This window comes from Neoarius graeffei, chromosome 10 (genome assembly GCF_027579695.1).
Source record: "Neoarius graeffei isolate fNeoGra1 chromosome 10, fNeoGra1.pri, whole genome shotgun sequence".
NCBI classification, from domain to species: Eukaryota; Metazoa; Chordata; class Actinopteri; order Siluriformes; family Ariidae; genus Neoarius; species Neoarius graeffei.
In genome coordinates, this window is record NC_083578.1 from 21064565 (window position 1) to 21080437 (window position 15873).

Sequence of the window (15873 nt, forward strand, 5' to 3'; positions counted from 1 at the left end):
GTGTTTTACTGTGCCATTAACCCGTCTAATAGAAAATTTAAATATGCAAAAGATTGTTGTAGAACAAGATTAGATGCCTTTTCTCACAGTGCATTTCTTTCTTTCTTTTTTTTATTCATTCGAATCTGATTTACTGCTAATCTGAACCTGGTTTCCACAGCAACCAATTTGGACCCAGTGGCGAGATACTCTGTGGGAAAAAGTTTAGTAGACTCTGCTGATGTAGACTATTGAATTTGTCCAATGATTCACTTTTTTTTCCATCTACTGAACTAAAGAAACTTGGTCAAATGCATACCTCTACCAAACCAACATCAAAATCAAATCACTTGAACCTAGGATAATACTAAAGCTGTACACCAAATTTCATCCAAATCCGTTCCCTACTTTTGGAGTTACGTTTGGAACAGACAAAAAAAAAATTCCTGGATCCACATACATATTCAGATTTGCATCAAAATCTAACCAATCGTTCCCATGGCCCATGGCTCACCTTTCCTTAAAATTTCATCAAAATCCATTCACCACTTTTTGTGTTTTGTTGAGAACAGACAAACAAACAAATGGAGGCGAAAACATAACATTCATTCTTTTAAGGTTTGTCAGTTTAGCAACAATGCAAAAACATCATTCGTTAATGCGTGACCTTGTTTTGACTCATCCATCTATCCATCATCTGCAGCCACTTATCCTTTCCTACAGGGTCACAGGCAAGCTGGAGCCTATCCCAGCTGACTATGGGCAAGAGGCAGGGTACACCTTGGATAAGTCACCAGGTCATCACAGGGCTGACACATAGACAAGCAATCATTCACACCTACGGTCAATTTAGAGCCACCAGAGCAAACCCACATGGACAACATGCAAACTCCACACAGAAAGGCCATCGCCGGCCACTGGGCTCGAACCCAGGACCTTCTTGCTGTGAGGTGACAGTGCTAACCATTGTACCACCCCATAGGAATATATCTTTCCTTTTAGTCAAGTCAAGTTTATTTGTATAGCGCTTTTAACAACAGACATTGTCGCAAAGCAGCTTTACAGAAAATTAAAGGCTTTCAACATGAGCTAATTTTATCCCTAATTTATCCCCAATGAGCAAGCCTGTTGCGACGGTGGTGAGGAAAAACTCCCTCAGACGACATGAGTAAGAAACCTCGAGAGGAACCAGACTCAAAAGGGAACCCATCCTCATTTGGGTGATAATAGATTATAAATAACTTGCTTCTATAACCGTGTTCTATATAGTCACAAAGTACAATTGTGTAACCAGGAAATTCATTATAGTTTTAACATGAAGTCTGTTTTGTTGAAGTTATAAACTGTTCATTGATGGAAACTTGAGTGCAAAACTGTTCATGACAACCGCAGTCCTAAAGTTAGCAAGTCAACTGTCATCCTCAGGCGTAAATGTATTACTGTAAGTGTCCAGAGCATCTTCCAAATGCGACTTTCGACTGTCCATATGGAGCCGTCCTCCACAGGAGCGATATGATGAGACTCCAGCCAAACGTAGGGCATCAGGATGGATCAGGTGAGTCTGAGGAGCAGAAGAGGTCAGCATCACTGGTGTCTCAGGATCGACAAAAAAAAAACCTATTAAAAAAAGCAAAGGAATCATCTCAACTCTGATTTGATAATGCAGTGTGTTTCCTCTGAGCACTCTTTTTATGTGACTCCTATTTCTAGCTGTTGGTGTAAATGGATTGTCAGGTGCAATTAAAATCTAATGACCTCACAACTTTCAAAAGTTCCCAACAAGTCATCAAACAGTAGACCACTTTTTAATAAACGACCATAATGTCATGCATAATGGATCTGCTAATTTGATCCTGTAGAGCTGCAGTAGCATTTTTTTTTTTGTTGCTTCTCGTGCAAAGAGAGAGGGAATTTTTCCATTCTGCACTGAGTTCACTGATTTACTTCATCTTGGTTTGAGCGCTATGAAGCTTACATGCGTTTTATATGATACTAGCATTCCCCATTATCCTTGATCATATGTTCTAGGGATCTTTATAATGTATGTCCTGCAAATTGAAAGTGTACTTCAGTGTTTTGAAGCCTAATCTGTATCCATCCCATCGGCAGCACACAGTATGTGCTGTCACTATATTCAATCACTTTTCCCTTTTTTTTCTGTACTGACAAAAGAACAGAAAGCTCGTTCACTCTAACATACACTCACCTGCCACTTTATTAGGAACACCCATCCACGTGATGTCATGCTGTTTTATGCAGTTATCTAATTAGCTGATCCCTTGCCAGCAGCACAATACATCAAATCATGCCGATACAAATCAAGAGCTTCAGTTAATGTTCACTTCAAACACCAGAATGGGAAAAATGTGATCTCAAAGTGTGACTTTCTTTCACTGTGGCATGGGTGTTGGTTTGAGCCAGATGGACTGGTTTGAGTATTTCAGAAACTGCTGATCTCCTGGGGTTTTCACACACACAACAGCCTTTAGAGTTTATACAGAATGGCGCGAAAAACGAAAAACATTGAGTGAGCTACAGTTCTGTTGTGGGTGGAAACAAATGTCTTGTGGATAAGAGAGGTCAGAGGAAAATGGCCAGATTGGTTTGAGCTACCAGGAAGGATATAGTAACTCATAGCAACTCTTTACAACCGTGGTGAGCAGAAAAGCATCTCAGCATGCAACAGCAGAACACCACATTGGGTTCCACTCCTGCCAGCCAAGAGCAGGAGTCTTAGCATGAAGAACAAGTTCCTATTAAAGTGGCTGGTGAGTGTATGTCTAATGGCATTTGTTGGGGTGTCAATAAATGTTTGTATGTTTAAATAGATTTCAATATATATGCATAGCATGGTCTATAAGAGGAAGGACTATTTTGCAGTAGACACAACACTGACAGTCGGATTGAGCTGATTACCATTTGGCAAATTGTCCATGAATTTAATCGATCATAGTCATTATTTAAATAATATTGGCTGGCGTTGAGTGGTATATCAGATATATTCCATTCAGCTAGCATGATATTGAACAAGTCGAAGACGAATAGCTGGATGGAATATATCTGATATACCACGAAAAAAAGCCAGTCAATATTATTATTATTATTATTATTATACATGCACATTCCTAGGCGGCACGGTGGTGTAGTGGTTAGCGCTGTCGCCTCACAGCAAGAAGGTCCGGGTTCGAGCCCCGTGGCCAGCGAGGGCCTTTCTGTGCGGAGTTTGCATGTTCTCCGTGTGGGTTTCCTCTGGGTGCTCCGGTTTCCCCCACAGTCCAAAGACATGCAGGTTAGGTTAACTGGTGACTCTAAATTGACCGTAGGTGTGAATGGTTGTCTGTGTCTATGGTGGTGTTTACATTAGACCGTATCCGTCTCGTTTTCGTCGCGGATGCACTGTCCGTTCACATTAAAAGGCCGGGAAACGACTCCACAGGCGGAACAACTTGAATCCGCCAGGGCCCACGTATTCAACCCAGTTCGTATCTGATCCGGTGCTGTGTAAACATTGAGATACGAGGAAACGCAGTGCTTAGCTCTAGCTGACGTCGTCATTGGACAACGTCACTGTGACATCCACCTTCCTGATTCGCTGGCGTTGTTCATGCCACGTTGGTCATGTGACGCGACTGCTGAAAAACGGCGCGGACTTCACTTCCTGCTATTGTTTCCGCCTTGTATCACCTTTTTGTTTTTCATTAAAGAGTATAAAAGTATGAATATAATGCTTTCCTTTGTCATTCTTAATGTTGTTCATGGTAAGATGCAAATACTGCCCATTGTGTAGTTATGATTGTCTTTAGGCTTTCCATCCTTCCACTTGCAAGTGGTGAGTGACTTGCGCATGCCCGATATGCACTGGGATCACACACACAGCGGCTCAGTCCCGAATCACTGCTCGTGCGCTTCACTCGCGCGCTCTGTGAGCTGCGCAGGGCCGGAGTGCGCACCCTCCAGAGGGCACTCGCTGTTCAGGGCAGAGTGATTTGGAGCGCAGCCGCTGAGGAGGAAGCGCTGAGCCGCACTGACACATTTCAACTTACGTGCCGTCTAATTAGTCATGTGATTAGCGTATCCGTGTATTGGCGTTGCTGTGTGCACGCGAATCGTTTTAAAAAGTTAATCTGATGATCCGCTGATACGGTCTAATGTAAACACCACCTATGTGTCAGCCCTGTGATGGCCTGGCGACTTGTCCAGGGTGTACCCCGCCTTTCGCCTGTAGTCAGCTGGGATAGGCTCCAGCTTGCCTGCGACCCTGTAGAGCAGGATAAAGCGGCTAGAGATAATGAGATGAGATGCACATTCCTTTCGGGTGTTCAACGCCTCTGTCTTTCAAAATTCTCTCAAAATCTTCTGTATTTAACGATGCAAACCTGGCGGCCATGTTTGTTTACAAATTGTCACAGTCGTCCGTAAATCTTCCATCCTAGCACGGAAGATTTACATCTCTGATGTGTGACGTCATATTGTCTTGACAACTATGCAATACCGTAAACCATATTCAACACTCATTGTTGTAATACACGTAGGATAAGCGATATACTAACAATATTGCATGCTGTCAAACCAAATGAATGAAACCAGCTAGAAGGGAATAGAACACATGTTTTTATTCCTCCACCTGTCTCCTGCTTAGCACAGCTTATGAGAAATTGCTTCTCCTGTATGGTAACCATGGTAACAGCAATGGTACTTTCACAGTTTCCCTTTGGATGGAGTTCTTGTGGTGATGACTGTCATGTGCATGACTTTGTTTTGGTTTCTTGTCTAGTCCTGTCATTGGTTTGTTGCCTTACTGTGTTCACCTGTTCTGTGTTTAGTTCTGATTAGTTTCTCCCCGTATACCCTGCTGACTATGTACGGTTGTCGTGTATGATTGTTGTGAAGTCCAAGCCTTGTTTTAGGTGTATCAAAGTGTATTTTCTAGCTCCACATTTTTCCTGATTCATACTCAACCATTTCCCTCATTTATAATTCCTTGTGCAACTTTATCTGCCAATGTTTTCACCCATGCTGAGGACTTGGATTATGATTTTTGGACTTGCCCAAATAAAGCATGTAGGCTTTACACATTTGTATCCTGCCTCTCACTGTACATCACGCATCAAGTATGGAAAACATTTGATCATAAAAAAAATTGGCATATTTTTCATGTATTCATTTTTGCACATTATTTTGCACACATATCTATGGTTCAATGAAAAATAAATAAAAGAAACTTGGAAACTGGCATTCATGTATTCATCTGGAGGCACACACAGGATAAAATGACACAATATCTGTTTCACAGGATGTAACAGATGGACTAAACTCAAACACAGAAGTTTCCAAATTGCATTATACTGTATAGTCATAGGGCAGCACGGTGGTGTTATGGTTAGCACTGTTGCCTCACAGCAAGAAGGTTCTGGGTTCGAGCCCAGTGGCTGACGGGGGTCTTTCTGTGTGGAGTTTGCATGTTTTCCCCGTGTCTGCATGGGTTTCCTCCGGGTGCTCCGGTTTCCCCCACAGTCCAAAGACATGCAGGTTAGGTTAACTGGTGGCTCTAAATTGACCGCAGGTGTGAATGTGAGTGTGAATGGTTGTTTGTCTTTGTGTCAGCCCTGCGATGATCTGGTGACTTGTCCAGGGTGTACCCTGCCTCTCGCCCATAGTCAGCTGGGATACGCTCCAGCTTGCCCGTGACTCTGCACAGGATAAGCGGTTACAGATAATGGATGGATGGATGGATGGATGGATGGATAGTCATGTAATTTCGGCCTTTGTTTGACAGAACTGCTCTCACTCTTCCATTAGAAATGAGTTTTCTGTTCTTGTCTCAGATTTTCACAAGCGACCTTTTATTGAGGCATGTTTACCCTTACCTGTTGTCACTGAGCAGCATTTTAACCAAAAATTGAATCTCGGTAACATCTCATTAGGATGGAAGTGTGTGCAATGCTGCCTTCAAAATTCGGCCAAAACAAGAAGCTGCTTACTAATGGGCAACAGCTCTGGCATTGAATTCTGTTGAATAATGTGGATTGCATAAACATTTGACACATTTGAGTTTAAGAATGTGGATGTCTGACTTGACTAGCAGTTAGCAAGAGGTTTCCTCTGCACTGTGGGCACAAGTTGCCATCCGTGAGTTTTTAATAGTGCAGGAGACACAATGTCACTCACCCATAAGCCCACGCAACAAGGATTGATTTTAGAATACACTGCTGTTTCAGCTGCTTTTGCATATTAAAAATGTGCATACATTCACTGAGTCTTAAATAATAACGACCAATGTTTTGTTTCATAAAATAGTAAAGAATCAGTGTCTACCTTTTCTTTATTTTTGAGAGAGAGAGAATTCCTAGACACAACTTTACATATGAAATAGCCCTAGAAATACTATTTTCAGCTCTGATTGTGGTATTTCTGACAGTTATCAGCATTGATCACCTGAAGCTCAACCCAGGCAAGACGGAGGTAATCTACATTCCTGCTCCATCCTCTCCACCCCTGGACATCATCATCTCCCTGGGGGACATCTCTAGGTCTCCTTCACCCAGTGCAAAGCACCTAGGGGTCGTGTTCAACGACAAACTGTCCTCCTCAGTGCACATCACTGCAGTGACCCAAACATGTAGATTCCTCCTCTACAATATCCAAAGGATCTGCCCTTTTCTTACCATCTACCCTACTCAACTCCTGGTCCAAGCACTGATCCTTTCCTGCTTGGACTACTGCAACTCTCTCCTTGCTGGCCTTCCAGCATCTGCCAACAAACCCCTGCAGCTCATCCAGAACACTGTAGCTTGCCTGGTCTACAACCTCCCTCGTTCTTCCCATGTCACCCCTCTGCTTGCTGACCTGCAATGGCTACCTATCACAGCTCATATCAAATTTAAGACATTGGTGCTAACATACCAGACTGTCAAGGGGTTAGGGCCAACATACCTCCAGAGTCTGATCCGCCCCTACACACTAGCCAGATCCCTACACTCTGCTAGTACTGGTCACCTGGCCCTGCCTCCTCTCCGCTCCTGTCCAGCCCGCTCAAGACTGCTGTCTGTCCTGCTTCCCTGTTGGTGGAATGACCTTCCCACTGAGGTCAGAACTGCCGACTCCCTGACCACCTTCAAGACTCACCTCTTCAGGCTGCATCTTTCCCCTGCTTCTCTGCCCACTGTGCAACTGCGTTTTGGTCTAGACCAACCCAGGCTGTGTATTGTCTAGCCTGGGGTTAGCCGTTTGAGTTCTCGATTTAGTTGTACTTTATATGGTTGGCTGTTTGATTATTAATACTTCAGCAGAATATTACACTAAGTATTGTTGTCACTGGCGGCACGGTGGTGTAGTGGTTAGCGCTGTCGCCTCACAGCAAGAAGGTCCGGGTTCGAGCCCCGTGGCTGACAAGGGCCTTTCTGTGCGGAGTTTGCATGTTCTCCCCGTGTCCGCGTGGGTTTCCTCCGGGTGCTCTGGTTTCCCCCACAGTCCAAAGACATGCAGGTTAGGTTAACTGGTGACTCTAAATTGGCCGTAGGTGTGAGTGTGAATGGTTGTCTGTGTCTATGTGTCAGCCCTGTGATGACCTGGCGACTTGTCCAGGGTGTACCCCGCCTTTCGCCTGTAGTCAGCTGGGATAGGCTCCAGCTTGCCTGCGACCCTGTAGAACAGGATAAAGCAGCTACAGATAATGAGATGAGATGAGATTGTTGTCACTTGTTCAGTTGTCACTTTAACTTTGTTGTGTAGAAGTTCAGCACTTCGTGTACCTGACTTTTGCACTCATTGGACGTCGCTCTGGATAAGAGCATCTGCTAAATGCCTATGTAATATAATTGTATAAAGTACTCAAAGGCTGCAATGATGTGGATTTATTGATTCATACATCTATGAATGTTAATAAACTATTTGCAGTGTTTATGTTGTGATTATGATTCGCAGCATATGCACTTGCAACCTTCAAGATACATTTTTGTATCATTGGTGATGCTACATGTTTTGACGCTTTCATAAGGTTTCATGCTATTCTAATATTTGAGGGTTGTACTCCAAGTGGGTTTCTTGATAGTGGAGGTGGGGCTGATGCAAAAACAAACAAACCAGAGGTTTTAGCGAGCTGTAGCTGTACTGTAGGTATTTTACATGGTGCTACAGTGATCCGTCAGTTTGTGGAGGCTACAAATCGAGTGCAGTCAACAGACTGTCAAAACTATGCAAATAAAAGCAATCTATAAACTCATAAAGGAAGATATATGGTAAAGAGTCAGTGTTGAGTGACTCTCTAGTGATTCACAGATGTCCAATAACATCTATAATGGCTCACAGATGTCTCATGAAATGTGTACGTACAAAATCTGTGTATAGATTTAAAAAAAAAAAGTTCAACATGGATCCAGTTTTGCCCCTGGATTCACCTGTGACAGGAAATTAATACCATAAGCTCCAGTGTGCTTGTCTAGTCCTATATGTTGGTTGCCCAGAAACCTAACTGGCTAGGCTAAAACATTTATATAATATTATTTAGCTTATATAATATAATAACTTATGTGGTGGTAGTTGTTTCCTGACGTGCATTTAATACAGATTAAAGGAAACAAATGACAATATTTTGATTGTTTTCCTCTTCTAATAAGGTTAAATGGTAAACGTCGTATGTGGGCAGCATGGTGGTGCAGCGGTTAGCACTGTCACCTCACAGCAAGAAGGTTCAGGGTTCAAACACCACTGCCAATGGGGGTCTTTCTGCGTGACATTTGCATGTTCTGCGTCGGTTTCCTCCAAGTGTTCTGGCTTTCCCCCACAGGTCCAAGACAGTGCATACTTGGTGCCAGTCTCAAGAAAGAAAGCACAACTTTATTCATCGCACACTTGTGAAATTTCCTCTCTGCATTTAATCCATCTGAAGCAGTGAACATGCACACACACACACATGAGCAATGAGTGCACACACATACCCAGAGCAGTGGGCAGCCATGCTAACAGCACCCAGCAAGTAGTTAGGTGCCTCACTCAAGGGCACCTCAGCCCAAGGCTGTCCCATACCGCATGTCTTTAGACTGTGGGGGAAACTGGAGCACCCAGAGGAAACCCACACAGATGCAGGGAGAACATGCAAACTCCACACAGAAAGGCTCCTCGCCAGCCACTGGGTTCAAACCCAGAACCTTCTTGCTGTGAGGCAACCATGCTAACCACTACACCACCGTGCCGCCCTAATAGACTGGAGAGGGTTGTGTCAGGAAGGGCATCCTGTGTAAAACCTATGCCAAATCATATATGAGGAGTAGAAGTTAAATGTTGCATGTCCTGTATATACCCTAATCAAAAATGTGTTGGTGAATGTGACGGAGTGCCTGTCACGACAGTTGTGCTCTGATGGCCATACCAACCAGCCTGGCTCTGGTGTTGTGGTCAGGGTGCAGGTTTGGTATCCTGCAGACCTGGGTTCAAGGCAGGATAAGGTGACTGTTCTCTCGTTTTGCTACAGATGGTGTCAGAAGCGGGATGGCTTGCTGGGAGGCCATCGGAGGTGTGCCCTATGTGTGAGCTGTACAAGGGACCCCAGAGATGGGTGAAGCATAAGTGTGTGAGGCACCCTGGTATGGGGGAGACGTGTGAGGGACGCCTGTGTGCATGAAGCACACGGGTGCGCCTCCCAAAGGGGAGGGCAGTGTGATGGAGTGCCTGTCACTACAGTTGAGTATGTGCTCTGACAGCCCTACCAACGAGCCTGGTTCTTTGGTGTTGTGGTCAGGGTGCAGGTCTGGCATCCTGTAGACCTGGGTTCAAGGCAGGATAAGGTGACTGTTCTCTTGCTTTGCTACAGTGAACACCTGTAGTGTTCTGTTGTCATTTGAGTCTTTTTTTCACTGCATGATGTAAGCGTGCGAGTTATATAACGGCTTTGCGTCTGATTGTGAGTTGGAAAGACATGCTATTGTTACAGCGTCAAGGTCCGTTTTGTGAAAGTCAATAAGAAATAGGATTTTTTTTTCTTTTACTAGTTGTTAAACCTATTTGTAAAGAATAAAAACAGTCCAGATACACATTATGCTTGCTCCAGGCACCCTGGCCACCCGTGCAAGTAAACTTTGGCTTTAATAAAGTTAACAAACTTTTTTTTTTTTGCTTTGCCTTGGGAACTGACATTGCAAGTTCTTGGAGCTAATTTATGCAATGCTCATATCTGAAGTTGGCAATATGGCCAGGGCAGTTTAATTTGCTGCACTGTGCCTGTCAGAAGGGCTGTCCTCAATTATTAACTGCTTACTGCTGTTTGAACATGGCACAGTGCTGGAGGAGATGGTAGATATTTTACTGATCAAGCAGAGTGTGACAGAATGTATTACTGAGAACAGCGTGGTCAGTTCTACTCTGCGCATCAACAAGCCATGATCACAGTTTTCCTTCCTAATGCCTCTAGCCACATGTTGTACATAAAATGTGTATGTTCTTAGCAGCCACATGGGAGTTTTCAAAATTAATAGTCTTAACTCTACAGTTTCCAAATCGTGTTCCAGTCCATCTTCATCATAGCTGGACAGTAATTTGGAGAGTGTTTATGGAAGTGGATACCAGAGCCCCAGCACCTGCGGCTGGAAATTTGGAATGGATTGTTAATGGTGTTTATCGTGTGAGTGGCCAAAGGGATTTTGAATTACCTTTACAAAGTTGGAGACAGTTCTTGGCTCGCTCTTCCACGTAGAATATTTTGAAGTTTATATTCTTAGCTTTGAGCATGTGGACTACTCTTTTTTTTTTTTTTTTGTGCATGTATGTGTTTAATATTTTGGTCATTATATTGTTGAAAGTAGGCGGCACGGTGGTGTAGTGGTTAGCGCTGTCGCCTCACAGCAAGAAGGTCCGGGTTCGAGCCCCGTGGCCGGCGAGGGCCTTTCTGTGCGGAGTTTGCATGTTCTCCCCGTGTCCACGTGGGTTTCCTCCGGGTGCTCCGGTTTCCCCCACAGTCCAAAGACATGCAGGTTAGGTTAACTGGTGACTCTAAATTGACCGTAGGTGTGAATGTGAGTGTGAATGGTTGTCTGTGTCTATGTGTCAGCCCTGTGATGACCTGGCGACTTGTCCAGGGTGTACCCCGCCTTTCGCCCGTAGTCAGCTGGGATAGGCTCTGGCTTGCCTGCGACCCTGTAGAACAGGATAAAGCGGCTAGAGATAATGAGATGAGATGAGATTGTTGAAAGTTACCTCTATGGTCGAGATTTAACCTCCTGGCAGAGGCAACCAGATTTCTACCCAAGAGCTGCAAAATACTGCCACAGCATCAGTAATCCTCCATATTCTACAATGAGTTTAGGGGCTCTTTTGTCAAACATGCCAATGAAACCACAGGTTAACAGACCACATCAAAATTGAGGATCTTCTTGAAGCTACTAAAATGACCCCCATAATGAATGTAATCAAGAGCAAAACCCTCAAATCTTTGGCCGTGTAAAATGGACCGAAAAAGGGCTTGCTAAGATCTGTATTGAAGGTATGATGGAAGGCAAACAGAACAGAGGAAGATTGAGAAAGCATTGGTGAGACAATATATACCAATGGTCCTGTCTCAATATCAATGACCTTAACAAAGCTATACATAACAGGAAACTCTGGAAGGTGATTTCTTATATTAGTGCACAATCTGCCGCAGGTGGAGACAGTGTTAGATGATGATGCCAATGAAGTGTATTGCCAAAAGGCTGATTTCCATCTTGTCTGACCATAGTACATGATTCCAGTTGGTGAATTTCATATTCTGCATTTTGTAGGTTATTGTCAAGAAGGGCTTCTTTCCTGCAAAACTTTCCAAAGCATGTTGTTATTGAGATGGTGTCTAGAAACTCAACTAAATCAGCATCAGTATGCTTATGCATCCTTTTTCTGCCCAGTATTATTATGGCCTCAATTATACTTAATGATATTTTGATTGGTTTGTGGTTTTTAGCTCATCGAGCCGCAGGCCAGGCCAGGTGAGCTTATGCAATCACGCGTCGTCCGTCATCCATCTGTCATGCATCATCGTCTGTCATCCGTCCACAATTTACAAAAATCGCTACTCCTCCTACAGGATTGTTCGGATTTCGATCAAACTCACATGCAATGTTCCCCAGGTGGGTGTGCATAAAAATCGTCAAGATGATGGCACCACCTGTCATATTTACAATTTTATGGGCGTCTGAAATTTTTTGGGCGACTCATCACATTAAACGCTACTCTTCATAAATTCCTGGGACGTTTTCACTGAAACTCACCCAGAAGACTCTAAAGACATAGTCCAACAAGAATTGTTCACCAGGTGGCGCCACCTACCACAGATGAGGCTACACAAGGGTCATGTGCAATTTCACGAAAATCGCTACTCCTCCTACAGGAGTGATCAGCTTTTGATCAACCTCACATGGAATGTTCCCCAGGGTGGTATGTATAAAAGTTGCCAAGATGGTGACGCCATCTGTCATATTTAACATTTTATGGGTGTTTGAAAATTTTGAGTGACTCGTCACACCAAGCACTACTGTTCATAAACTGCTGGGATGTTTTCATTGAAAGTCAACCAGAAGACTCTAAAGACATATTCCAACAAGAATTGTTCACCAGGTGGGGCCACCTGCTATTGATCCGGCTACACAGGGGTCATATGCAATTTCACAAAAATCGCTACTCCTCCTACAGGATTGATCAGATTTCAAACTCGCACACAACAACAGTGGCCAGTATGAGCTACAGCCTCATTGAGGCTATTTTTTTAAATATACTTTTTGATTTGTGCAGGTCAACAACTGTAAAAAAAAAAATTATCTATGAATGATTGTCTGTATTTACTTAACATATTCATTATAATGCCATATATGGTTTTGAGAGCAAAAAATATTGTGGCTCAAGGACCATGATGGATACATGGCATTACAGGGACTAATAACTATTACAGTGTGAATAATACAACAAGCGTAAGATTAATGATGTACTAAATGACAGTTTCAGCAGTAATATATAGTAGTAATCTTGGCAATTTGAGCATTTATGAGCAAACTGTTCCTTTCGGCTAAGCATAAATGTATTTTTTTTTTTGCTTGACAAGTTTGGCTAAAATCTATCCTCCTTGTTGTTTTCTCTTTGTCTCTGTCAGTGGAGAAATGTATGAGCTTGATGCAGACAGGGACTCAGATGGTGAAACTGAGAGGTGGTTCAAAGGGACTGGTACGGTACTTTTACGTGGACGAGCACAAGTCCTGCATCCGCTGGAGGCCCTCCAGGAAGAATGAGAGAGCAAAAAGTAAGTGTCTGTTTCATCTTTCACAGGAGGGTTTTTATTTAACCACCCAGTTCATTTACTCAAGTTTATTTAATGCTGTAAGTCATCTGTACGTCAACACTGAGATTCTAGGACTAACTAATAACAGCATGAAATCCATATCACATGTTATATTAACGTTTGCATGTTACTTCATATACTATCCTTGTACCAGGTATATATTTGATTAAACTGGATGAAGATACATGAAGCTGACACATCTGAACCGTCGTCCTTTTTACTGACGGCATTCAATTTGGGAACTGTTTTTAAAACACTGTTCTCTGTTCACTGGTAAAGTGAGGTCAAGTAAGGATCTAGTATATTTTATATAATTAGAGAATATATACTCTACTGTACAGTGCTGTGCAAAAGTCTTAGGCATGTGTAAAGAAATGTTGGAGACCAAAAATGGCTTAAAAATAATGAAATGAAATATTTCAACATTAAAAACATACTATAAACAGTGAACAGTAAGCCATAATAAATGAAAGAAAGTCAATATTTGGTGTGAGACGAGTCAACCCTTTGTTTAAAAAAAAATAGCAGTCTCAGGTACAATGAGTGCAGTTTGATAAGGAAATGAGCTGTAGGTTTTACTGAGCATCTTCCAGAACCAGCCACAGTTCTTCTGGACACTTTGACTGTCACACTCGCTTCTTCATTTTGCACCAAAACCCAGCAGCCTTCATTATGTTTTCTTTTTTCATCTGAAAAGTGCTCTCTTGTAATGTAATATGCTGCTCAGATACACACTATGGTGGTGTAGTGGTTAGCGCTGTCGCCTCACAGCAAGAAGGTCCGGGTTCAAGCCCCGTGGCCGGCGAGGGACTTTCTGTCTGGAGTTTGTATGTTGTCTGTGTGGGTTTCCCCGAAAGGCATGCAGGTTAGGTTAACTGGTGACTTTAAATTGGCCGTAGGTGTGAATGGTTGTCTATGTGTCAGCCCTGTGATGACCTGGCGACTTGTCCAGGGTGTACCCTACCTTTTGCCCGTAGTCAGCTGGGATAGGCTCCAGCTTGCCTGCGACCCTGTAGAACAGGATAAAGTGGCTAGAGATAATGAAATGAGATACACACTGCAACCTTTTTTTCCCTGTAACATTTAATTTTCTGCTGGAAAACGAACGTTTGGAACTCTAAAATGTTTTTTTGTACTGACTCAATAATGTAGAAGTCATAAAATAGAAATCTATAACAAAAGTTTGTATAGAAAAAAATATATAGGGTGCCAAGACCTTTGCACAGCACTGTAGAAACTGAATAAATACCTTCCAACCAATCAGAATTGAGACTTCAGTGCTGTGGTGGATTAAAACATTACTTACCAACTGCCATATGTTTGATAATCATTTGCATTTTTCAGGGGAAATGTAGATCCAGCGTTCTTGCCAAGTGCTGACTGCATGCTTTGGAGCGGTGTTCAGAATTACTCACTACTGATTGTGGAGTTAAAGCAACACACAAAGATTTATGTCTAAGTGATGGAGCTCATTGTGAGGAAAAGCTCAGCGTGCCAGTTTCTGCAGCAGCCGGGAGAATTAATCAGCTCTTAAATTGCCTCAATAATTCATCAGCTTTAACCGGAAAGGTTTCAGCCGCTTCAGTGAACCAAACATTCCCTCGTGAACTTACGTAGCTAACCTGCATGCGAAATACAAAGCGAGGATTGTTTCAGAAAACCAAACAAGTGTCAGAGGGAAAATTTTCGACAATCAGCCACAATGCTGGATATCGAAGACAGCTCCAGCTATTCAACAGGCAGTTGGCTGCATTTGCATGATTCAGCTTTCCAGGTCACTTCCTCGACAGGATGTATGTTTTGATCGGAACCTGCCAGTGTGCTGATCTCATTCTCACTCCTTATACCACATAATGCATCTTGTTAGGATTCAGTGTCCTCAGTGACAGAATGTTCTGCAGTGGGTTTCAGTAACAAGGATCATGATAACTGAGCGCTTCAGAAGCACCATCTGTGGACGCCTCTTGTCATTTGGAACAGACAGCTTTGTGTTTTCAACAATTATGGAGGAAACAATCTCCTTCAGTGCTCAGGCTGTACAATATGTAATGTGCAATAACAGTCAGCTGCTTTAGTGCCGTAGCCATTTCAGAGCATTACAACACTGTAGTTACACATTAATATTCATTTACACGCTTCACTCGTGTTGGGCTGTTTACTGCTCAAAACCTGTGTGTTATTGTAGTGTCTCATTTTTGAATGGAGATTTTTTTATCTTTCTTTCTTTCTTTCTTTCTTTCTTTCTTTCTTTCTTTCTTTCTTTTTATTTATTTATTTATTATTGCATTTCATGAAGACATTTTATCCTTCTTCCTTCCTTCCTTCCTTCCTTCCTTCCTTCCTTAATTCATTTATTTATTGCATTTAATGAAGACATTCTTTCTTTCTTTCTTTCTTTCTTTCTTTCTTTCTTTCTTTCTTTTCCTTCCTTCCCTCCTTCCTTGCTACCTTGAATGAAAACATTTTTACCCTTCTTTCTTTCTCTATTTATTTATTTATTGTATTTAATTAAGACATTTTTACCTTTCTTTCTTTCTTTCTTTCTTTCTTTCTTTCTTTCTTTCTTTCTTTCTTTCTTTATCTATTGCATTTAATTAAGA

The 15873-nt window shown here is 42.6% G+C and overlaps 1 protein-coding gene across 4 annotated transcripts in view; it reads left to right on the forward strand.

The window, feature by feature from the left end:
- Positions 1–15873, forward strand: part of plch2a (phospholipase C, eta 2a) — a 336349-nt gene that overhangs the window by 238227 nt on the left and 82249 nt on the right. For all 4 annotated transcript variants that reach the window (XM_060931507.1, XM_060931509.1, XM_060931506.1 and 1 more), the window contains exon 3: positions 13088–13234. In XM_060931507.1, coding sequence (XP_060787490.1) covers positions 13088–13234 — 147 coding nt within the window. The remainder of the gene's footprint in view (positions 1–13087; positions 13235–15873) is intronic.